The sequence below is a fragment of the Anomaloglossus baeobatrachus genome, chromosome 6 (assembly GCF_048569485.1).
Source record: "Anomaloglossus baeobatrachus isolate aAnoBae1 chromosome 6, aAnoBae1.hap1, whole genome shotgun sequence".
Taxonomy (NCBI): domain Eukaryota; kingdom Metazoa; phylum Chordata; class Amphibia; order Anura; family Aromobatidae; genus Anomaloglossus; species Anomaloglossus baeobatrachus.
The window spans coordinates 541,402,630-541,428,682 of NC_134358.1; the positions used below are offsets into that span (position 1 = coordinate 541,402,630).

General features: G+C 49.9%; 1 protein-coding gene across 1 annotated transcript in view; it reads right to left on the reverse strand.

The window, feature by feature from the left end:
- NMT2 (N-myristoyltransferase 2) overlaps positions 1 to 26,053 on the reverse strand; it is a 100,530-nt gene that overhangs the window by 23,242 nt on the left and 51,235 nt on the right. The window contains exons 7-8 of the mRNA XM_075316835.1: positions 25,083 to 25,199; positions 22,548 to 22,718 (exon numbers count right to left, since the gene is read on the reverse strand). Of these exons, the coding sequence (XP_075172950.1) occupies positions 22,548 to 22,718; positions 25,083 to 25,199 (288 nt within the window). The remainder of the gene's footprint in view (positions 1 to 22,547; positions 22,719 to 25,082; positions 25,200 to 26,053) is intronic.

Genomic DNA, 26,053 nt, shown 5'->3' on the forward strand with positions numbered 1-26,053 from the left:
GCTGGTGACATTGTTGGGGATTTATTCAAAATTGAAGGCATACTAAACCAGTATGGCTACCACAGCATCTTGCAGCGGCGTGCTATTGCATCCGGTTTGCGTTTAGTTGGACCATCATTTATTTTTCCACAGGTCAATGACCCCAAACACACCTCCAGGCTGTGTAAGGGCTATATGACTAAGAAGGAGAGTGATGGGGTGCTACGCCAGATAACCTGGCCTCCCCAGTCACCAGACCTGAACCCAATCGAGATGGTTTGGGGACATCTCTGGGAACTCCTTCAAGACTGTTGGAAAACCATTTCCGGTGACTACCTCTTGAAGCTGATCAAGAGAATGCCAAGAGTGGGCAAAGCAGTAATCAAAGCAAAAGGTGGCTACTTTGAAGAACCTAGAATATAAGACATATTTTCAGTTTCACACTAAGTATTTCATTCCACATGTTTTCATTCATAGTCTTGATGTCTTCAATGTGAATCTACAAATTTTAAGAGTCATAAAAATAAAGAAAACTTTGAATGAGGTGTGTCCAAACTTTTGGTCTGTACTGTACATATACATACACACACACACACACACACACACACACACACACACACACACACACATACATACATATATATATACATATACACACACACACGTATGTGTGTCTATACGTGTATATATATATAAAGAGAATTTTGTTTACTTACCGTAAATTCTTTTTCTTATAGTTCCGTAATGGGAGACCCAGACCATGGGTGTATAGCTTCTGCCACCGGAGGACACACAAAGTACTACACTAAAAAGTGTAGCTCCTCCCTCCTAGCATATACACCCCCTGGATAACCAAATATAGCCAGTTTAGTGCAAAAGCTGAAGGAGGACAGCCACCCACAAGTAGAGATAGAGCAAAACCCGGAACAACCGGAGCCTCTGTCTACAACAACAGCTGGTGAAAACACACGGAACAAGAAAACTGCCAACAGGCAACAGGGAAGGTGCTGGGTCTCCCATTACGGAACTATAAGAAAAAGAATTTTCGGTAAGTAAACAAAATTCTCTTTTTCTTCATCGTTCCTTATGGGAGACCCAGACCATGGGACGTCTCAAAGCAGTCCATGGGGGGGAATAAACAGAAAACTGAGAAGTAGGCGAAACCTAACTTCACAAATGGGCGACAGCCGCCTGAAGGATGCGTCTGCCCAAGCTCGCATCTGCCGAAGCATGAGCATGCACTTGGTAGTGGTGCTTCGAAAAGGTATGCAGACTAGACCAAGTGGCAGCCTGACAGACCTGCTGAGCCGTAGCCTGGTGCCGGAAAGCCCAAGAGGCACCGACAGCTGTGGTCGAGTGTGCCTTGATCCCCGGCGGGGGAGGCACCTGAGAACACTGGTAGGCATCAGAAATGGCCGACCTAATCCAACGAGCTAGGGTCGGCTTAGAAGCCGAGAGGCCCTTGCGCCGACCTGAGGTCAGCACAAAAAGAGAGGTGCACCGCCTAAGAGCAGCGGTGCGAGACACATAGATCCGGAGCGCCCGCACCAGATCCAGAGTATGCAACGCTTTTTCAAAGCGATGAACAGGAGCCGGACAAAAGGAAGGCAGGGAAATATCCTGGTTAAGGTGGAAAGGAGATACCACCTTAGGAAGAAAGTCCGGAGTCGGACGGAGAACCACCTTGTCCTGATGAAAAACAAAAAAAGGTGACTCCGAAGAGAGAGCAGCCAAATCAGAGACTCTCCTGAGGGAGGTTATGGCCACTAGAAAGACCACTTTCTGTGAAAGATGAGACAAAGAAACCTCCCTAAGTGGCTCAAAAGGGGGTTTCTGCAAGGCCGTGAGGACCAGATTAAGGTCCCAGGGATCCAAAGGCCGCCGGTAAGGCGGAATGATGTGAGATGCGCCCTGCATGAAGGTGCGCACCTGAGCCAGTCGGGCGATACGCCGCTGGAACAATACTGACAGAGCCGAGACCTGACCCTTGAGGGAAGTCCTAGCTGCAGACCGGACTGTAAAAAGGACAGAAGGGTCGGCAGGGAAAAAGGCCAAGGAGCATGGCCGGAAGAGCGACACCAGGACAGGAAGATTCTCCAGGTCCTGTGATATATCTTGGCCGAGGAAGACTTCCGAGCCCGAGTCATAGTGGAGATGACTTCAGGAGGGATACCAGAAGTCGTCAAGATCCAGGACTCAAAAGCCACGCCGTCAATCTGAGAGCCGCAGAATTCTGGCGGAAAAACGGACTTTGTGAGAGAAGGTCTGGACGGTCCGGAAGATGCCACGGCACCTCTACGGACAGGTGGAGCAGGTCTGGATACCAAGCTCGCCTGGGCCAGTCTGGAGCAATGAGGATGACCCGACGGCCCTCCATTCTGATCTTGCGCAGGACTCTGGGCAAGAGAGCTAGAGGGGGAAACACGTAAGACACGAAACTGGGACCAATCCTGAACCAGCGCGTCCGCTGCAAAGGCCTGAGGATCGTGGGAGCGAGCCACGTAAACTGGAACCTTGTTGTTGTGCCGGGATGCCATTAGATCCACTTCTGGAGTGCCCCACTTGCGGCAGATTGTCCGAAATACTGCCGGATGCAGAGCCCACTCGCCGCTGTCCACGGTCTGACGGCTGAGATAATCTGCCTCCCAGTTTTCCACGCCTGGGATGTGGACTGCGGATATGGTGGACTTGGAGTCCTCCGTCCACTGAAGGATGCGTTGAACCTCCAACATTGCCAGGCGGCTGCGTGTCCCGCCCTGGTGATTGATGTAGGCAACCGCTGTCGCGTTGTCTGACTGGACTCGAATGTGCTTGCCCGCCAACAGATGGTGAAAGGCTAAGAGAGCTAGAAGCACAGCTCTGATTTTCAGCACATTGATCGAGAGGGCTGATTCGGACTGAGTCCAAGTGCCCTGCGCTCTGTGGTGGAGATATACTGCTCCCCAGCCGATTAGACTGGCATCCGTGGTGAGGATCATCCAGGACGGGGCCAGGAAGGAACGTCCCTGAGACAGAGAGAGGGGCCGAAGCCACCACTGAAGGGAGCCCCTGGTCTGTGGCGACAGAGCCACCAACCTGTGCAAGGAGTAAGTCCGCTTGTCCCAACAGCGGAGAATGTCCAGCTGCAGGGGACGCAGATGGAACTGGGCAAAGGGAACCGCTTCCATTGACGCCACCATCTGACCCAGCACCTGCATTAGGTGCCTGATGGAGTGATGGCGAGACCTCAGTAAAGAGCGCACCGCCAGATGGAGGGACTGCTGTTTGACTAAGGGGCCGTGGCCAACCCGAAGGGGAGAGCCACGAATTGGAAATGTTCCTCTCCGATTGCAAAACGTAGCCAACGCTGGTGTGAAACTGCAATTGGCACATGCAGATAGGCATCTCTGATGTCGATGGATGCTAGGAAATCTCCTTGGGTCATTGAGGCAATGACTGATCGCAGAGACTCCATGCGAAAATGCCGCACCTGAACATGCTTGTTGAGAAGCTTGAGATCCAGGATGGGCCGGAAGGAACCGTCCTTTTTGGGGACTAGGAAGAGGTTTGAATAGAAACCTCTGAACCGTTCCCGGGCGGGAACCGGTACAATTACTCCATTGGCCTGCAAGGATGCCACGGCCTGCGAGAAGGCGGCGGCCTTGGAGCAGGGGGGAGTGGACAGAAAAAATCTGTTTGGCGGGCTGGAAGAGAATTCTATCCTGTAGCCGTGGGAGATGATATCCCGCACCCACTGATCGGAGACGTGTTGAACCCACACGTCGCCAAAGTGGGAGAGCCTGCCACCGACCAAGGACGTTGCTGGCGCGGCCAGATAGTCAAGATGAGGCTGCCTTAGTGGCAGCGGCTCCTGCGGACTTCTGAGGACGCGGCTTCGTGCGCCAGCTGGGTTTTCGGTCCTTGGCTGAGTTAGTGGACGAGGCTGAGGGCTTAGAGGATGACCAGTTAGAGGAATGAAAGGAACGAAACCTCGACTGGTTCCTGCCCTGGACAGGTTTCCTGGTTTTAGTTTGTGGCAAGGAAGTACTCTTCCCGCCAGTAGCTTCCTTAATGATTTCATCCAGTTGTTCGCCGAACAGCCGGGACCCAGCAAATGGGAGCCCAGCAAGGTACTTCTTGGAAGAAGCGTCTGCTTTCCACTCTCGCAGCCACAAGATCCTGCGTATAGCGAGGGAATTAGCCGAAGCCACCGCCGTGCGGTGAGAAGCCTCCAGAATGGCAGACATGGCATAGGATGAAAAGGCTGAAGCCTGGGAAGTTAAGGCAACCATTTCGGGCATAGAGTCCCTGGTGAGGGAATGCATCTCCTCCAGAGAAGCAGAGACGGCTTTAAGAGCCCACACTGCTGCAAAAGACGGGGAGAACGAGGCCCCTGCCGCTTCATATACAGATTTGGCCAGAAGGTCAACCTGGCGGTCAGTGGAATCCTTAAGTGAGGTGCCATCAGCCACAGATACAACTGTCCGGGCTGAGATTCTAGACACCGGAGGGTCTACCTTCGGTGAATGAGCCCACTCCTTGACCACCTCTGGTGGAAAGGGAAAACGGTCATCAGAACTACGCTTTGGGAAGCGTTTGTCAGGACAGGCCCTGGGCTTGGTCACAGTGTCCTGAAAACTGGAGTGGTTAAAGAACACACTCCTTGCTCTCTTAGGTGATGTGAACTGGTGCTTTTCTACCAGAGAGGATTGTTCCTCCGATACTGGTGGATTGAGGTCCAGTACAGAATTAATGGACGCAATCAAATCACTAACATCTGCATCACCTTCGGTCAGATCAATGGGGCACATGGAGGTAGCGTCCGAGCCCACAGTAAAGGCATCCTCCTCGTCCTGTGATTCAGCTCGTGAATCAGAGCCGCTCTGCATGCCACCACATTGGATTTGAAATGAAATCTCTACAACAGAATTCAAGTGCAGATTGTAACGTTTAATTTGAAGGTTTGAACAAAAATATCTGATAGAAATTGTAGGAATTGTCACATTTCTTTACAAACACTCCACATTTTAGGAGGTCAAAAGTAATTGGACAAATAAACCAAACCCAAACAAAATATTTGTATTTTCAATATTTTGTTGTGAATCCTTTGGAGGCAATCACTGCCTTAAGTCTGGAACCCATGGACATCACCAAACGCTGGGTTTCCTCCTTCTTACTGCTTTGCCAGGCCTTTACAGCCGCAGCCTTCAGGTCTTGCTTGTTTGTGGGTCTTTCCGTCTTAAGTCTGGATTTGAGCAAGTGAAATGCATGCTCAATTGGGTTAAGATCTGGTGATTGACTTGGCCATTGCAGAATGTTCCACTTTTTTGCACTCATGAACTCCTGGGTAGCTTTGGCTGTATGCTTGGGGTCATTGTCCATCTGTACTATGAAGCGCCGTCCGATCAACTTTGCGGCATTTGGCTGAATCTGGGCTGAAAGTATATCCCGGTACACTTCAGAATTCATCCGGCTACTCTTGTCTGCTGTTATGTCATCAATAAACACAAGTGACCCAGTGCCATTGAAAGCCATGCATGCCCATGCCATCACGTTGCCTCCACCATGTTTTACAGAGGATGTGGTGTGCCTTGGATCATGTGCCGTTCCCCTTTCTTCTCCAAACTTTTTTCTTCCCATCATTCTGGTACAGGTTGATCTTTGTCTCATCTGTCCATAGAATACTTTTCCAGAACTGAGCTGGCTTCATGAGGTGTTTTTCAGCAAATCTAACTCTGGCCTGTCTATTTTTGGAATTGATGAATGGTTTGCATCTAGATGTGAACCCTTTGTATTTACTTTCATGGAGTCTTCTCTTTACTGTTGACTTAGAGACAGATACACCTACTTCACTGAGAGTGTTCTGGACTTCAGTTGATGTTGTGAACGGGTTCTTCTTCACCAAAGAAAGTATGCGGCGATCATCCACCACTGTTGTCATCTGTGGACGCCCAGGCCTTTTTGAGTTCCCAAGCTCACCAGTCAATTCCTTTTTTCTCAGAATGTACCCGACTGTTGATTTTGCAACTCCAAGCATGTCTGCTATCTCTCTGATGGATTTTTTCTTTTTTTTCAGCCTCAGGATGTTCTGCTTCACCTCAATTGAGAGTTCCTTAGACCGCATGTTGTCTCGTTACAGCAACAACTTCCAAATGCAAAACCACACACCTGTAATCAACCCCAGACCTTTTAATTACTTCATTGATTACAGGTTAACGAGGGAGACGCCTTCAGAGTAAATTGCAGCCCTTAGAGTCCCTTGTCCAATTACTTTTGGTCCCTTGAAAAAGAGGAGGCTATGCATTACAGAGCTATGATTCCTAAACCCTTTCTCCGATTTGGATGTGAAAACTCTCATATTGCAGCTGGGAGTGTGCACTTTCAGCCCATATTATATATATATAATTGTATTTCTGAACATGTTTTTGTAAACAGCTAAAGAAGGGAATTTTGTTTACTTACCGTAAATTCCTTTTCTTCTAGCTCCTATTGGGAGACCCAGACAATTGGGTGTATAGCTTCTGCCTCCGGAGGACACACAAAGTATTACACTTTAAAAAGTGTAACCCCTCCCCTCTGCCTATACACCCTCCCGTGCATCACGGGCTCCTCAGTTTTGGTGAAAAAGCAGGAAGGAGGAAACTTATAAATTGGTCTAGGGTGAATTCAATCAGAAGGATGTTCGGAGAACTGAACCATGAACCAAAAGAACAATTCAACATGAACAACATGTGTACACAAAAGAACAACCAGCCCGAAGGGAACAGGGGCGGGTGCTGGGTCTCCCAATAGGAGCTAGAAGAAAAGGAATTTACGGTAAGTAAACAAAATTCCCTTCTTTGTCGCTCCATTGGGAGACCCAGACAATTGGGAGGTCCAAAAGCAGTCCCTGGGTGGGTAAAAGAATACCTCAATAACAAGAGCCGAAACGGCCCTCCTCTTACAGGTGGGCAACCGCCGCCTGAAGGACTCGCCTACCTAGACTGGCGTCTGCCGAAGCATAGGTATGCACTTGATAGTGTTTCGTGAAAGTGTGCAGACTAGACCACTTCGCTGCTTGACACACCTGCTGAGCCGTTGCCCGGTGCCGCAATGCCCAGGACGCACCCACGGCTCTGGTAGAATGGGCTTTCAGCCCTGAAGGAAGTGGAAGCCCAGAAGAACGGTAGGCTTCGAGAATCGGTTCCTTGATCCACCGAGCCAAGGTTGACTTGGAAGCCTGCGAACCCTTACGCTGGCCAGCGACATGGACAAAGAGCGCATCTGAACGACGCAGGGGCGCCGTGCGAGACACGTAGAGCCGGAGTGCTCTCACCAGATCCAAAGAGTGCAAATCCTTTTCACATTGGTGAATTGGATTAGGGCAAAATGAAGGTAAGGAGATATCCTGATTGAGATGAAAAGGAGATACCACCTTAGGGAGAAATTCCGGAACCGGACGCAGAACCACCTTATCCTGGTGAAACACCAGGAAGGGGGCTTTGCATGATAGCGCTGCAAGCTCAGACACTCTCCGGAGTGATGTAATTGCCACTAGAAAGGCCACCTTTTGCGCAAGACATGATAGAGAGACATCCCGCAGCGGCTCGAAAGGTGGTTTCTGAAGAGCCGTTAGCACCCTGTTAAGATCCCAGGGTTCCAGCGGACGCTTGTAAGGTGGGACTATGTGGCAAACTCCCTGCAGGAACGTGCGGACCTGCGGAAGCCTGGCTAGACGCTTTTGAAAAAATACGGAGAGCGCAGATACTTGGCCCTTGAGAGAGCCGAGTGACAAACCCTTGTCCATTCCGGATTGGAGGAATGAAAGAAAAGTGGGTAAGGCAAACGGCCATGGAGAAAAACCGTTATCAGAGCACCAGGATGAACGGAATTTTGTTTACTTACCGTAAATTCCTTTTCTTCTAGCTCTAATTGGGAGACCCAGACAATTGGGTGTATAGGCTATGCCTCCGGAGGCAGCACAAAGTATTACACTCAAAAGTGTTAAGCCCCTCCCCTTCTGCCTATACACCCCCCGTGCTCCCACGGGCTCCTCAGTTTTGGTGCAAAAGCAGGAAGGAGGAAATATAATTACAAACTGGTTTAAAGTAACTTCAATCCGAAGGAACATTGGAGAACTGAAACCATTCAACATGAACAACATGTGTACACACAAAAACAGGGGCGGGTGCTGGGTCTCCCAATTAGAGCTAGAAGAAAAGGAATTTACGGTAAGTAAACAAAATTCCGTTCTTCTTTTTCGCTCTATTGGGAGACCCAGACAATTGGGACGTCCAAAAGCAGTCCCTGGGTGGGTAAAATAATACCTCGTAAGAGAGCCGTAAAACGGCCCTTTCCTACAGGTGGGCAACCGCCGCCTGAAGGACTCGTCTACCTAGGCTGGCATCCGCCGCAGCATAGGTATGCACCTGATAGTGTTTCGTGAAAGTGTGCAGGCTCGACCAGGTAGCCGCCTGACACACCTGCTGAGCCGTAGCCTGGTTCCTCAAAGCCCAGGACGCGCCCACGGCTCTGGTAGAATGGGCCTTCAGCCCTGAGGGAACCGGAAGCCCAGCCGAACGGTAAGCTTCGATAATTGGCTCCTTGATCCACCGAGCCAGGGTTGATTTGGAAGCCTGTGACCCTTTACGCTGGCCAGCGACAAGGACAAAGAGTGCATCCGAGCGGCGCAGGGGCGCCGTACGAGAAATGTAGAATCTGAGTGCTCTCACCAGATCTAACAAGTGCAAATCCTTTTCACATTGGTGAACTGGATGAGGATAAAAAGAAGGTAAGGAGATATCCTGATTGAGATGAAAGGGGGATACAACCTTAGGGAGAAATTCCGGAACCGGACGTAGAACCACCTTGTCCTGGTGAAACACCAGAAAAGGGGCTTTGCATGACAACGCTGCTAGCTCAGACACTCTCCGAAGAGAGGTGACTGCTACTAGGAAGACCACCTTCTGCGAAAGGCGTGAGAGAGAGATATCTTTCATTGGCTCGAATTGTGGTTTCTGAAGAACCATCAGCACCCTGTTCAGATCCCAGGGTTCTAACGGCCGCTTGTAAGGTGGAACGATGTGACAAACTCCCTGCAGGAACGTGCGTACCTGTGGAAGTCTGGCTAGGCGCTTCTGGAAAAACACCGAGAGCGCAGAAACTTGTCCCTTAAGGGAGCCAAGCGACAAACCCTTTTCCAGTCCAGATTGAAGGAAGGACAGAAAAGTAGGTAATGCAAATGGCCAGGGAGAAAAACCCTGAGCAGAGCACCATGACAGAAAAATTTTCCACGTCCTGTGATAGATCTTGGCGGACGTTGGTTTCCTAGCCTGTCTCATAGTGGCAATGACATCCTGAGATAATCCTGAAGACGCTAGGATCCAGGACTCAATGGCCACGCAGTCAGGTTGAGGGCCGCAGAATTCAGATGGAAAAACGGCCCTTGAGACAGCAAGTCTGTTCGGTCTGGTAGTGCCCACGGTTGGCCGACCGTGAGATGCCACAGATCCGGGTACCACGACCTCCTCGGCCAGTCTGGAGCGACGAGGATGGCGCGGCGGCAGTCGGCCCTGATCTTGCGTAACACTCTGGGCAACAGTGCCAGCGGAGGAAACACATACGGGAGCTGAAACTGCGACCAATCCTGAACTAAGGCGTCTGCCGCCAGAGCTCTGGGGTCTTGAGACCTTGCCATGAACATTGGAACCTTGTTGTTGTGCCGGGACGCCATGAGGTCGACGTCCGGCACCCCCCAGCGGCAACAGATCTCCTGAAACACGTCCGGGTGAAGGGACCATTCCCCTGCGTCCATGCCCTGACGACTGAGATAATCTGCTTCCCAGTTTTCCACGCCTGGGATGTGAACTGCGGATATGGTGGAGGACGTGGCTTCCACCCACATCAAGATCCGCCGGACTTCCTGGAAGGCTTGACGACTGCGTGTGCCGCCTTGGTGATTGATGTATGCCACCGCTGTGGAATTGTCCGACTGAATTCGGATCTGCTTGCCTGCCAGCCACTGCTGGAACGCTTTCAGGGCAAGATACACTGCCCGAATTTCCAGAACATTGATCTGAAGCGAGGACTCTTGCCGGGTCCACGTACCCTGAGTCCTGTGGTGGAGAAAAACCGCTCCCCATCCTGACAGACTCGCGTCTGTCGTGACTACTTCCCAGGATGGGGGAAGGAAGGATTTCCCCTTCGATAATGAAGTGGGAAGAAGCCACCACCGAAGGGAGGCTTTGGTCGCTTGAGAGAGGGAGACGGTCCTGTCGAGGGACGTCGGCTTCCTGTCCCATTTGCGTAGGATGTCCCATTGAAGGGGACGCAGGTGAAACTGCGCGAAAGGGACTGCTTCCATTGCTGCCACCATCTTCCCCAAGAAGTGCATGAGGCGCCTCAAGGGGTGTGACTGGCCTTGAAGGAGAGACTGTACCCCTTTCTGTAGTGACTGCTGTTTGATCAGCGGAAGCTTCACTATCGCTGAGAGGGTATGAAACTCCATGCCAAGGTACGTCAGCGATTGGGCCGGTGTCAGATTTGACTTTGGAAAATTGATGATCCACCCGAAACTCTGGAGAGTCTCCAGGGTAACGTCGAGGCTGTGTTGGCATGCCTCTTGAGAGGGTGCCTTGATCAACAGATCGTCCAAGTACGGGATCACAGAATGACCCTGAGAATGGAGGACCGCTACTACAGTAGCCATAACCTTGGTGAAAACCCGTGGGGCTGTTGCAAGGCCGAATGGTAGTGCCACGAACTGCAGGTGTTCGTTTTCCATGGCGAAGCGCAAGAAGCGTTGGTGCTCTGGGGCAATCGGAACGTGGAGATAAGCATCTTTGATATCGATCGATGCAAGGAAATCTCCCTGGGACATTGAGGCGATGACGGAACGGAGGGATTCCATCCGGAACCGCCTGGTCTTTACGTGTTTGTTGAGAAGTTTCAGGTCCAGGACAGGACGGAAGGACCCGTCCTTCTTTGGGACCACAAACAAGTTGGAGTAAAAACCGTGGCCCTGTTGCTGAAGAGGAACAGGGACCACCACTCCTTCTGCCTTCAGGGTGCCCAGCGCCTGCCGAAGAGCCTCGGCTCGCTCGGGAGGCGGAGAGGACCGGAAGAATCGAGTCGGGGGACGAGAGATGAACTCTATCCTGTAACCGTGAGAGAGAATGTCTCTCACCCAGCGGTCTTTTATTTGTGGCAGCCAGGTGTCGCAAAAGCGGGAGAGCCTGCCACCGACCGAGGATGCTACTAGAGGAGGTAGAAAGTCATGAGGCAGCCGCTTTGTTAGCGGTGCTCCCAATGGTCTTTTTAGGACGTGACTTAGACCGCCATGCATCAGAGTTCCTTTGTTCTTTCTGAGACCTTTTGGACGAGGAGAATTGGGACCTGCCCGCGCCCCGAAAGGACCGAAACCTCGACTGCCCTCTCCTCTGTTGGGAGAGGTTCTGCTTGGGCTGGGGTAAGGATGTATCCTTTCCCTTGGATTGTTTGATGATTTCATCCAGGCGCTCGCCAAAGAGCCTGTCGCCAGAAATTGGCAAACCGGTTAAACGCTTTTTGGAAGCGGAATCTGCCTTCCACTCCCGTAGCCACAAGGCCCTGCGGACTACTACCGAATTGGCGGTCGCAACTGCCGTACGGCTCACAGAGTCCAGGACAGCATTCATAGCGTAAGACGCAATTGCCGAGGTCTGGGAGGTAATGGAAGCCACTTGTGGCGCGGCCGCTTCAATTTTCGCTTGACCTGCTGATATAGCTTGTAGCGCCCATACGGCTGCGAATGCTGGGGCCAAAGAAGCTCCGATAGCTTCATAGATGGATTTTATCCAGAGCTCCATCTGCCTGTCAGTGGCATCTTTAAGCGAGGCCCCATCTTCCACTGCAAGTATGGATCTAGCCGCCAGTCTGGAGATTGGAGGATCCACTTTGGGACATTGAATCCAACCTTTAACCACTTCCGGGGGAAAAGGATAACGTGTATCCTTAAGGCGCTTAGAGAAACGCTTATCCGGACAAGCATGGTGATTCTGGATTGCCTCTCTGAAATCAGAGTGGTCTAGAAACATACTCTGTGTACGTTTGGGGAACCTGAAGCGAAATTTCTCCTGCTGAGAATCTGACTCCTCCGCCGGAGGGGCTGAGGGAAGAATATCCAGCAACTGATGAATGGATGCAATAAGATCATTCACTATGGCGTCCTCGTCTGGAGAATTAAGATTGAGAGCGCTCCCAGGATCAGAATCCTGATCAGCTGTCTCCGCATCATCAACCAGAGAATCCCCCCGCTGAGACCCTAAACAATATGATGTCGAGGGAAATTCTAAGCGGGCCCGTTTAGACGATCTGGGGCTAGGTTCTAAGTCCGAACCCTCCGTCTGGGATGTATGAGATACCCCGTGAGGACATTGTTGGTCCAACTGAGGGGGGTCAGGGAACAATGATTCAACAGAGTCCCTTTGCTGAGATACCGGTCTGGACTGCAAGGCTTCTAGTATCTTAGCCATAGTCTCAGAGAGTTGATCCTTAAAGGCTGCAAACTCAGTCCCCGTCACCTGGACAGTGTCAACAGGTGGCTCCCCCTGGGCCCCTCTTAGCAGAGGATCCGGCTGAGGAAGTGTCACAGGGGTCGAACACTGTACACAATGAGGGTCAGTGGAACCTGCCGGTAGCTGGGTCTTACATGCGGCGCAGGCAACATAATAAGCCTGTGTTTTGGCACCCCTGCCTTTTGTGGGCGCCATGCTATAGTTTTCCCTGAGTAACACAATAGGGTATATAGCCAGAAAGAACTGTGCTCATACAGTGTAAATTATATACAGTACACAAATAATGTACCAATACAATACAGCACCATGGGGCTAGCACCACATGTGCTGCTTACCAGCCGCCTAAGCGGTTGTGAGGCCACCAGAGACCGTGTCTGGGTCTCCCACGAATATGTCCCTCTCTGCAGCGTCGGTGGAGCTGACAGGAATGGCTGCGGCGTCCTGACGAGCTGAGGAAGCTGTGGGCGTGGCCTAGAAAGAGCGCGAAACGGCGCTCACACTGTGCATAGTGAGGGGAGTGGAGCATGTAAATCATACTCCAGCCCTCATTGCTGCTCGCTCCGTGCAGCGTCCCGCCCTTCCCCTGCCTGTCAGGGCTGAGGGCGGGAGAAAAAAAGGGAAACTAGGCCGCAATGAAGCCGGGGACTGTAGTAATAAACGCGGCCGCCGTAAAAGCGCGGTCGCGTGAAAGTCCCCGGCGAACTACAAGTCCCAGCCGCACCGCAGTGTCCCGTGGCAACGGCGGTCAGTGCGGTAGCCCTTACATATAAAACACACTCAGCGACGCTGAGTGTGTAATGGCACATATAGACCCGGTCAGCGCCGCGGTCCCCGGTGCACTAGCACACCCAGCAAAGCTGAGGTGATGCCGTGCGCGGTCCCCATAGGGATACAGAGTACCTTTAAGATGCAGGGCCATGTCCCTGAACGGTATCGGCTCCTATCCATCAGGCTCCACAGGAGTTGTGGATGAAGCCCGGTCTCAGTGCCTGGAGACCGATAAGATCCCACTTCACCAGAGCCCTGAGGGGGATGGGGAAGGAAAACAGCATGTGGGCTCCAGCCTCCGTACCCACAATGGATACCTCAACCTTAACAACACCGCCGACAAAAGTGGGGTGAGAAGGGAGCATGCTGGGGGCCCTATATGGGCCCACTTTTCTTCCAACCGACATAGTCAGCAGCTGCTGCTGACTAATCTGTGGAGCTGTGCTTGCATGTCTGCCTCCTTCGCACAAAGCAAAAAAACTAACAACTGAGGAGCCCGTGGGAGCACGGGGGGTGTATAGGCAGAAGGGGAGGGGCTTAACACTTTTGAGTGTAATACTTTGTGCTGCCTCCGGAGGCATAGCCTATACACCCAATTGTCTGGGTCTCCCAATAGAGCGAAAAAGAAAAGAAGATTTGCCAAGACCTGTAATAGATCTTGGCGGACGTTGGCTTCCTGGCCTGTCTCATGGTGGCAATGACATCCTGAGATAACCCTGAAGACGCTAGGAGCCAGGACTCAATGGCCACACAGTCAGGTTGAGGGCCACAGAATTCAGATGGAAAAATGGCCCTTGTGACAGCAAGTCTGGGCGGTCTGGAAGCGCCCACGGCTGACCCACCGTGAGATGCCACAGATCCGGGTACCACGACCACCTCGGCCAGTCTGGAGCGACGAGAATGGCGCGACGGCAGTCGGATCTGATCTTGCGTAACACTCTGGGCAGCATCGCCAGAGGAGGAAACACATAAGGCAGTCGGAACTGCGACCAGTCCTGAACTAACGCGTCCGCCGCCAGAGCTCTGTGATCCTGAGACCGTGCCATGAATGCCGGGACTTTGTTGTTGTGCCGTGACGCCATGAGATCGACGTCCGGCGTTCCCCAGCGGCGACAGATCTCTCGAAACACTTCTGGGTGAAGAGACCATTCCCCCGCATCCATGCCCTGACGACTGAGAAAATCTGCTTCCCAGTTTTCTACGCCCGGGATGTGAACTGCGGAGATGGTGGAGGCTGTGGCTTCCACCCACTGCAGAATCCGCCGGACTTCCTGGAAGGCTTGACGACTGCAAGTGCCGCCTTGGTGGTGGATGTATGCGACGGCAGTGGCGTTGTCCGACTGGATACGGATCTGCCTGCCCTCCTGCCACCGCTGAAAAGCCAATAGGGCTAGATACACTGCCCTTATTTCCAGAACATTGATCTGAAGGGAAGACTCCATCGGAGTCCAGGTTCCCTGAGCCCTGTGGTGGAGAAAAACCGCTCCCCACCCTGACAGGCTCGCGTCCGTGGTGACCCCAGCCCAGGTTGGGAGTAGGAAGGATTTTCCCTGCGATAGAGAATTGGGAAGGAGCCACCACTGAAGTGACGTCTTGGTTGCAAGGGAAAGAGAGACGTTCCTGTCGAGGGAAGCCGACCTCCTGTCCCATTTGCGGAGAATGTCCCATTGGAGCTGCCGTAGATGGAATTGCGCGAACGGCACTGCCTCCATCGCTGCCACCATCTTCCCCAGGAAGTGCATGAGGCGCCTTAAGGGGTGTGACTGACTCCGAAGAAGTGATTGCACCCCTGCCTGCAGAGAAAGCTGTTTGTCTCGCGGTAGCTTGACTACCGCTGACTGTGTATGAAACTCCATCCCGAGGTAAGTCAGTGATTAGGTCGGTGTCAACTTGGATTTCGGGAAGTTGATGATCCACCCGAACTGCTGGAGAGTCGTCAGAGCGACTGTAAGGCTGTGTTGACACGCCACCCGAGAAGGGGCCCTGACTAGGAGATCGTCTAGGTAGGGAATCACCGAGTGGCCCTGAGAGTGTAGGACCGCCACGACGGATGCCATGACTTTGGTGAAAACCCGTGGGGCTGTCGCCAGGCCGAAAGGCAATGCCACGAACTGAAGGTGTTCGTCCCTGATGGCGAAACGCAAGAAGAGTTGATGTTCGGGTGCGATCGGCACGTGGAGATAAGCATCTTTGATGTCGATCGATGCTAGGAAGTCTCCTTGTGACATCGAGGCGATGACCGAGCGGAGAGATTCCATCCGAAACCGTCTGGTTCTCACGTGTCTGTTGAGCAGTTTGAGGTCCAGAACGGGTCGGAATGATCCGTCCTTTTTTGGCACCACGAACAAGTTGGAGTAAAAACCGCGACCACGTTCCTGAAGGGGAACGGGGGTCACAACTCCTGTCTTCAGAGCGTCCACCGCCTGAAAAAGCGCGTCGGCCTGAGCGGGGGGCGGAGAGGTTCTGAAGAAACGAGCCGCAGGACGGGAGCTGAACTCTATCCTGTAACCGTGAGACAGAATGTCTCTCACCCATCGGTCTTGAACATGTGGCCACCAGGCGTCGCCAAAGCGGGAGAGCCTGCCACCGACCGAGGATGCGGTTAGGGGATGCCGAGAGTCATGAGGAGGCCGCCTTGGAGGCAGTGCCTCCCGTGGCCTTTTGGGGGCGTGACTTGGACCGCCACGCATAGGAGTTCCTCTGGCCTTTCTCCTGCCTGCTGGACGAAGAGGATTGGGGCTTGGCGGAGGGACGAAAGGACCGAAACCTCGATTGTATTTTCCGTTGTTGAGGTCTCTTAGGTCTGGACTGGGGTAAGGATGAGTCCTTTTGCTTGGATTCTTTAATAATCTCATCCAATCGTTCGCCAAACAAGCGTTCGCCAGCAAACGGCAAACCGGTTAAGAACCTCTTGGAGGCAGAGTCTGCCTTCCATTCGCGCAGCCACATGGCCCTGCGGACTGCCACAGAGTTAGCGGAAGCCACAGCTGTACGGCTAGCCGAGTCTAGGACTGCGTTCATGGCGTAGGAAGAAAAAGCTGACGCTTGAGAAGTCAAAGACGCAACTTGCGGAGCAGAATTACGTGTGACAGCATTAATCTCAGTCAGACAAGCCGAGATAGCTTGGAGTGCCCACACGGCTGCAAAGGCCGGGGCAAAAGACGCGCCCGTGGCCTCATAGATGGACTTCACCAGGAGCTCTATCTGCCTGTCAGTGGCATCCTTTAGCGATGAGCCATCTGCCACCGATACCACAGATCTAGCCGCCAATCTAGAGACTGGAGGATCCACCTTGGGACATTGAGCCCACGCCTTAACGACTTCAGCGGGGAAGGGGTAACGCGTGTCAGTGAGGCGCTTAGTAAAGCGCTTGTCCGGAACCGCTCTGGGCTTCTGGACAGCGTCTCTGAAGTTAGAGTGATCGAAGAACGCACTACGTGTACGTTTGGGGAACCGAAACTGGTGTTTCTCCTGCTGAGACGCCGACTCCTCTACAGTAGGAGGCGGGGGAGAGAGATCCAACACCTGGTTGATGGACGAGATAAGATCATTCACTAATGCGTCCCCCTCAGGTGTATCAAGGTTAAGGGCGACGTCAGGGTCAGAACCCTGAGCTGCGACGTCCGCCTCGTCCTCCAGAGAGTCCTCAAGCTGGGAACCCGAGCAGCGTGAAGAAGTCGGGGAAGATTCCCAGCGAGCCCGCTTAGCCTGTCTAGGACTGTGGTCCTGGCAGGAGTCCTCCGCGTGGGACCCAGGGCCCAACCTGGGAGCGCGCTGTGGCTCGGACCGAGAGGGGCCTGGAGGTGATGATCCAACAGGGGCCGGGGCCTGTGTAAGGACCGGTCTGGACTGCAAAGCTTCTAGTAGCTTGGCAGACCATTTGTCCATAGACTGAGCCATGGATTGTGAAAGTGACTCAGTTTCTCAGCAAAAGAGGCGAACTCTGTCCCTGGCGCCTGGACAGGGGGAGCAGGGAGTCTACATGAGCCGAGGGGTCCACTAGTGACCGAGGCTCCGGCTGAGCAAGTGAAACAGGGGTCGAGCATTGCTCACAGTGAGGGTAGGTGGAACCCGCAGGTAACATAGCCCCACAAGAGGTACAGGCCGCAAAAAACCCCTGTGCCTTAACAGCTTTGCTCCTTGTGGACGACATGCTGTTGTCTCCTAGGAGAATGATCACTGAGGGTATATGGGCAAAAACAGGGTATACAGCCCGACCGAACAGAAATTTATATATATATATATATATATATATATATATATATATATATATATATATATATATATATATATATATATATATATATATATATATATATATATATATATATATATATATATATATAAATACGTATCTATTCCGGCACCCTAGGGGGGACCAGCACCGGGTGACCGGTGTGGCTTACCGACCGCTAACAAGCGGAGTGTGTGCCTCCAGATTCCCAGCTTTAGGTCCCCTTGGAGCTGCAGAGCTGTTCCTGAGAATCCTCCACCGGCAGAATGCTCAAAAAATGGCTGCCGGAGATCTCAGGGGAGGAGTGGAGCCGTGGGCGGCGCCAGGAAAGTGCGGGAATCTGGAGTCCCCACAGTGATCAGTGAGGGGGGAGGAAACATGCAGGATGCTCCAGCCCTCACATCCGACGTCAGGTCGGCAGTCCCGCCCTTACCCCTGACAGGCAGGCCCGGGGGCGGGATTTTTGCGGCTAGGCCGCGATGAAGCCGGGGACTAAATTTGAGACCGCGCCCGACAAGCAGGCACGGTCGGCGCGGAAGTCCGCCGGTCTTCTCAATTCAGCAGCTGCCGCAGCGTCCGGGAAGAAGGTGCACTCCTGCACATTCCCCAATGGGGACACAGAGTACCTTATAGTTGCAGGGCCCGGTCCCTGAGGTTGAATAGACTCCGGTCCGGCAGATTCCCACAGGGGCTGCGGAGGGAGCACGGTCCCAGCAACTGGATGACTGTTCAGGATCCCACTTCTCCCAGAGCCGCTAAGGGATGGTGAAGGAGACGGCATGAGGCTCCGGCCTTTGTACCCGCAATGGGTACCTCAACCTTAACAACACCGCCGACGTAGTGGGGTGAGAAGGGAACATGCCGGGGGCCCCGTGGGGGCCCTCTTTTCTTCCAAACGACAGAACTAATATGAGAATGCATGAGTGGATGTGTGCCTCCTTCCACACAAAGCATAAAACTGAGGAGCCCGTGATCCACGGGAGGGTGTATAGGCAGAGGGGAGGGGTTACACTTTTTAAAGTGTAATACTTTGTGTGGCCTCCGGAGGCAGAAGCTATACACCCAATTGTCTGGGTCTCCCAATGGAGCGACAAAGAAATAACAAAACTTGTGTCACTGTCTGGCCCTGACTATCTATCTATCTATCTATATACATATATATACACACACACACACACACACACACACTAGCTGAAGTATTTATACACATACATATATATATATACACATACATACATATATACACATACATACATATATATATACATATATATATATACATACACACACTTAACTTGCTCATATAGCAGATGGAAAAAAAACAAACACATGGCCAAAAGGGGCGGAGCTGTGTTCACAAAAAAAATGATTGAACACAGCTCCGCCCCTTTCGGCCATGTTTTTTCCATCTCCTATATAAGAAAGTCCTTGGTTACCCCTCTCCACACATAGTTAGGGTCATAGAGCTAGGGACCCCAATATAGAGATATACCTTGACGAGGTTTTGGGGCTCAGTTACATTGATCAATGTGATTGTTAAATATCTCCTTTTTCCTAATATTCATGGCAGGTATGCATTTCATTATTCACATTTTCAAGTTAGCAAGTGGCATTTTTCATTGTATGCTTCAATGTTTTTCGGTATGCTTATAGCATTATACTATTATCCAACTTTGATGTGCAGCCTTATCCTTCTGTATATTCCTCCAGAGCTGCATTCACAATTCTGCTGGTCAATGGGTTTGTTCTTAAGGCCCAGTCACACACAACGACTTACCTGCGATCCCGAAAACGATGCAACCTGATAGGGATCGCAGGTAAGTCGCTGGGAGGTCGCAGGCGAGATGTCACACACTCAGATCTTACCAGCGATGCAGATCAATACAGGTCGCAGTTGCGACCTGTATAACGATCTCAGCAGTCACTGTGATTCTGTTACACAGTGTCAAACACAGCGATGTGTCCTGCCCAGCAGGACATCACCTTTGAAGAAAATGGCCTGGACCATTCTGCAATGACTAGAGATCTCACAGCAGGGGCCTGATCGCTGGTAAGTGTCACACATAACGAGATCGCTAACGGGATCGCTACTGCGTCACCAAAACCGTGACGCAACTGCGATCTCGCTAGCGATCTCGTTATGTGTGACGGCGGTACCTTTAGAGACAAACCAAAGCTGATTAAATTAGCTGAGCTCCCAAATCTAACATTAATTGAAAAGCATAGGCAGTCATTTTTAAAGCAACTTTTCAGAATAGGTTGTCATGTCTGTGCATACATGTGGAAAAAAACCCCACAATTTCTGACTATCACACTGAAAATCAAGATCAGGAGAACTTTTATGCCTCCATTAATTTCAGCTATCTCTGAGCTGGTGGGTGAAGACAAGCTGCTATGAGGTCTCCCATACACAGCACTCACAGCAGGATTCCTGCTTTCCTGCCTCTATGTAGCGCATGTCAAGAAGAAGCAGCCGCATGGAGGACATTGCACTGAGCAGTGTAGATGTGAATCCAGCGCAATCTTTCTTCTCGCTCACTCTGCTCTTCCCCCTTCCTTCCCTCTCAATCAATTGAGATATCTTGATTCCTAGGTGAGCTGGCACTCCACCTTCTCTAGCGCAATACAGACTTTAGCAGTTTTTGGAATGATTAGCAAGTTCAGGAGGTGAGAAAAGAAGAAATGGAAAAAACAGATTTCTCCACTATGATAAATTATAAACTATAATATATTCACTTGTACAAAAGTATTGGTGACAAAGCATGGCCCCAGGCGATGGGTACAGTGGCATACAGAAGTTTGGGCATCCCTGGTCAAAATTACTGTTGTTGTGAACAATTAAGCAAGTTGAAGATGAAACGATCCCTAAAAAGCATAAAGTTAGGACACATTTCCTTTGTATTTTACGCAAAAAATTTAAAATATTTTAATATTTTTAAAAACTACAAAAAAGGAAAATGGGCTGATGCAAAAGTTTAGACACCCTTGGAGATTTGTGTACACAGATAGCTTTGACCACAGACCTTAATTACCTTGTTAGGGTTATGGCTTCTTCACTATCACTATAAAATTTAACAGTTTTAAATAAAAACCCGGCCTCCTCTAGCCTTGTGCCAAAAGCAGCACAGCCATTGGCTCTTCTGAGCAGCTGCCTAGCACTCTGAAAATGATGGAAGGCTATAAGAGGATAAAAATTTCGAGTTGCCCTTTCCTCAGTTCGAAATGTAATGAAGAAAGCAGATAACAGGAGCAGTGGAGGTCAAGATATGTTCCTAGCTCTGCCAGATCTTATCTGTGAGAGCTGCTTGTAGGATTGCAAGAAAGGCAAATCAGTACCCCTGCATGACTGCAAAAGACCTTCAGGAAGATTTAGACTCCGAAGTTGTAGTAAATTGTTCTACTGTTGAGAGACTCCTGCACAAATATGGCCTTCCTGGTAGAGTCATCACAAGAAAACCTCTCCTGCGTCCTCACCATAAAATTCAGCTCCAGAAGTATGTGAAAGAACATCTAAACAAGCCTGATGCATTTTGGAACAAGTCCTGTGGAGCGATGAAGTTAAAATAGAACTCTTCGGCCACAATATCAAAAGGTATGTGTGGAGAAAAAAGGACACAGAAATTCAGGAAAATACATCTTGTCCCCATTAAGCATGGGAGTGGATCAATCATGCTTTGGGGTTGTGCTGCAGTCAATTTCATGGGGAACATTTCACAGGTAGAGGGAAGAGTAGAATCAACGACATTAACAAACTCTTCATGCAAACATAACACCATCTGTAAAAAAGCTCAAGTTGAAAAGAAAAGAATGGCTTGTACAAATGGATAGTGATCCTAATCACACGTCAAAATCCACAATAGACTATCTCAAAAGGTGCAAGCGGAACGTTTTACAATGGCCCTCACAGTCCCCTGATCTGAGGATCATTGAAAATCTGCAGCTAGACCTCAAAAGAGCAGTGCATGCAAGACGAGCCAGGAATCTCACAGAACTGGAAGACGTCTCCAAGGAAGAGCAGTGCATGCAAGACGAGCCAGGAATCTCACAGAACTGGAAGACGTCTCCAAGGAAGAGCAGTGCATGCAAGACGAGCCAGAAATCTCACAGAACTGGAAGACGTCTCCAAGGAAGAGCAGTGCATGCAACATAATCCAGGAATCTCACAAAACTGGACGACGAGGCAGGAATCTCACAGAACTGGACGACGAGGCAGGAATCTCACAGAACTGGACGACGAGGCAGGAATCTCACAGAACTGGACGACGAGGCAGGAATCTCACAGAACTGGACGACGAGCCAGGAATCTCACAGAACTGGACGACAGGGCAGGAATCTCACAGAACTGGACGACGAGGCAGGAATCTCACAGAACTGGACGACGAGGCAGGAATCTCACAGAACTGGACGACGAGGCAGGAATCTCACAGAACTGGACGACGAGGCAGGAATCTCACAGAACTGGACGACGAGGCAGGAATCTCACAGAACTGGACGACGAGCCAGGAATCTCACAAAACTGGACGACGAGCCAGGAATCTCACAGAACTGGACAACGAGCCAGGGATCTCACAGAACTGGACTACGAGGCAGGAATCTCACAGAACTGGACAACGAGGCAGGAATCTCACAAAACTGGACGGCGAGGCAGGAATCTCACAGAACTGGACAACGAGGCAGGAATCTCACAGAACTGGACAACGAGGCAGGAATCTCACAGAACTACACGACGAGCCAGGAATCTCACAGAACTAGAAGACTTTTCCAAGGACAAATGGAAAACCACTCAAACAAGATTTGAAAAACTCTTTTTTTAGCCAGACAAAGTATTTACGTGCTGTGATACTTGATAAAGGGGGTGCTAATAAGTACTAATCATGCAGCGTGGCCGAAATTTTGTGTCATCTTTTGATTTCTGCCTTTTAGAGATCATTTCATCTTCAACTTGCTTAACTGTTTCACAATAACAGTAATTTTGACCAGGGGTGCCCAAACTTTTGCAAGCGACTGTATATACACATTACAGGCATAAAGCATATGGGCATTACATACTGTACCTGCATGTGGACACTGGCTTTGGTAGAACAACCCCTGCTGTATATACGGCTTGGAAGATTCCCTCCAGGTTCACCCTCCGGGTTATCTCTCGGATGAGGACTGGAGCCACGCGCTTTGATCGCAGCTTTTTATGGACACAAAGGAAATTGATTTCTACCATCTTCTTTACACTGCAAGAAACCGGCAGAAAGATCCTCAACATCTACCACAGCATTTCTCAGTATCCCTCCGATCGTACATTGTGCTGCCTATTACTACGTCACAAAGGATCGGGTTCAGTAGGCACTGCTGGAGAGCACACCGACAACATACCTGAACTTAGTTTACAGGAAAAACCCCTTTATTTTAATTAATATCCATATAATATATATAATATAATAAGATCTTGGAATAATAATAATTTCCACAATTGGATGTAATTAATAAAAATGTTCCTGTGGTGAGATAATCCTATATATGTATGTGTCCCTGCTGTGTACTGTGTAATGGCCGTGTCTGACTGTACAGAAACATGGTCTGATCAAACCACAGCTCCTGGGCAGGGGAGGAAGTAATAAAGTATTCAGCACGGGATCGTAGATGGTTCTTTTTGTGAGGTAAAACATTTCCCTGCCTGTTTTTAAGAAATAACACACTATATAGAGAAAAAGACATGGATCGCATATCCCAAAAAATACAATGATCTAAAGCTGCTAGGCAAAAAATTAAATAGAACATGAGGTTCTTTTTTACTATTCTGATCAGATTGTATTAGGCCCCCTGCCACGTCACGGCGAACCTCTGAGTGGGTTCCTAATCTTATAGTGCGGCGCTGTGCACTAAGGGCTGCCACAGCGACAAGGCGCCAGCAGGGCAGGTGACCTGGTGCCTCACAGCGCCCATGCTGCAAGGCGAAGCCCCCAAGGCTCCAGGCCGCACCGACACGAAACCACAACAGCGGCCACCACACAGTACCAGCACACAGTGAGAGGAGCTGCGCACTCACCTCGCACTGGTCCCATATGTGAACTGGGAGAAAAAAAAAAAAGGCTGACCCCTCCTGCAGTCTCCTGCTGATTAAAATCACCTGTGCCAAATTGAGGGAGTGCAGATCCAAGCAAAAAGCAGAGGTGGCTATAATATTATATATATATATATATATATATATATATATATATATATATATATATATATATATATATATATATATATATATATATATATATATATATATATATATATAAATTAGATATATTATTTTATATATATATTATATATATATCTATCTATATATATTTATTTAAGTATACAGCATGGGATCGTAGATTATTCTTTTTGTGAGGTAAAACATTTCCCTGCCTGTTTTTAAGAAATGTTTTGCCTTAAAGAAATAAATTATTTGTGATCCCGAGCTGTGGTGTCTATATACTTTTCTTACGGCCTCCCCAGCCCAGGAGATGTGGTATGGTCAGACCATGTCCCTGTGCGGTCAGACACAGCAATTACACAGTACACAGCAGGGACACATATATAAGATTATCTCAGCACAGAAACATTTTATATAATCCCATCCAATTTTGGAAATTACTATTATTCCAAGATCTATTGATTAAACTGAACTTTGATAGTGGGAGAACCTCTTTAAGTGTCAGGTGAATATGTCTCTGAGGGAAGTCCCAGGATCTGAATTTATTATACCAAGAAGTTCAAACTTTGGACATTTTTACAAAGTGATACACGTGCAAATGTAAATGCCAGTAAATAAGCAAGTATCATGGTTTCTCAGAAGGTCTAAAAGTCACGGTTTCTTGGCGTACGGTCACCATATCTTCAATCACATCTGCGCTGCGGCTCTAAGACCTATAGGGGCGGCACGGTGGCTCAGTGGTTAGCGCTGCAGTCTTGTGGTGGCTCAGTGGTTAGCGCTGCAGTCTTGTGGTGGCTCAGTGGTTAGCGCTGCAGTCTTGTGGTGGCTCAGTGGTTAGCGCTGCAGTCTTGTGGTGGCTCAGTGGTTAGCGCTGCAGTCTTGTGGTGGCTCAGTGGTTAGCGCTGCAGTCTTGTGGTGGCTCAGTGGTTAGCGCTGCAGTCTTGTGGTGGCTCAGTGGTTAGCGCTGCAGTCTTGTGGTGGCTCAGTGGTTAGCGCTGCAGTCTTGTGGTGGCTCAGTGGTTAGCGCTGCAGTCTTGTGGTGGCTCAGTGGTTAGCACTGCAGTCTTGTGGTGGCTCAGTGGTTAGCACTGCAGTCTTGTGGTGGCTCAGTGGTTAGCACTGCAGTCTTGCAGCGCTGGGGTCCTGGGTTCGAATCCCACCAAGGACAACATCTGCAAGGAGTTTGTATGTTCTCCCAGTGTTTGCGTGGGTTTCCTCTGGGTACTCCGGTTTCCTCCCACACTCCAAAAACATACTGATAGGAACTCTAGATTATGAGCCCCAATGGGGACAGTGTTCCTGATGTATGTGAAGCGCTGCGAAATATGTTAGCGCTAGATAAAAATAAAGATTTTTTTATTTATTTTTATCAAGCGTGACAGATGAGCAGATTAATGATAACACTTACCTGTCATAAATACGGATAGTCGCCGGAACAGCGCTAATAAAGCCCACTAATTTCTTGTTGGAAGACACTCTTACACCACAATGCCACTGAGACAGCCAGCCTGGAGGACGCAGCGCCCTGTAATAGATACACACCTATTACCACTAGTGATCTTACTATATGGTCTTTGGATCTTAACAGATTACACAGAGAAAGAAGGCGGCATTAAAATGGTTAATCAGGCGCCAGCTCTGATCACTGCTGGTAATGGTAGGTGCTGGCTGTACGACAAAGTCGGCACCCACTGTGTATGTATGAAGCCGGATCAACTACTACCGTGCACTCAAAAAATGCTGGACATGTTCGGCCGATGGTGCAAAGAGGATTCTCCATATAAACGTAGTAAAATCATAAAATTGATCTATGAAACCCAGTCGCCACTTCAAAATTGCACCATAAATGCATCAAATAAAGGGGAATGTGCATAAAAAAAATACACAAAAAAATTCAATAGGAGCTGATTGTTGTTGTGTGTTATGGTGTGAATATCTGCAAAAAACAGATAAAAAAGCAATACAAAAAAAATAGCTGTTATGTGAACACTGCCTTAAAAAAGAATCTGTAACCAAGTTTTTGTGCCCTCATCTGAGAGCAGCATAATGTAGAGACAGAGACCCTGATTCCAGCGATGTGTCACTTACTGAGCCGTTTGCTGTCATTTTGATAAAATCACTTTTCTCTGCTGCAGATCTAGCAGTTATACAGAGCTCTAGAATATGCAGGACTACCTGCAGCACGCCAAGTAGTCCTGTAATGATAAAATCACTGTTAATCAGCAGTAGATTATCGAAACTTCACTTAACAGATCAGTAAAGTGACACGTCGCTGGAATCAGGGTCTCTGTCCCTACATTATGCTGCTCTCAGATTAGGCATCATTACTTACAGCAAAGATGGAACTGCAGCTGTACATTGCCTAGGCCAAAAACTACT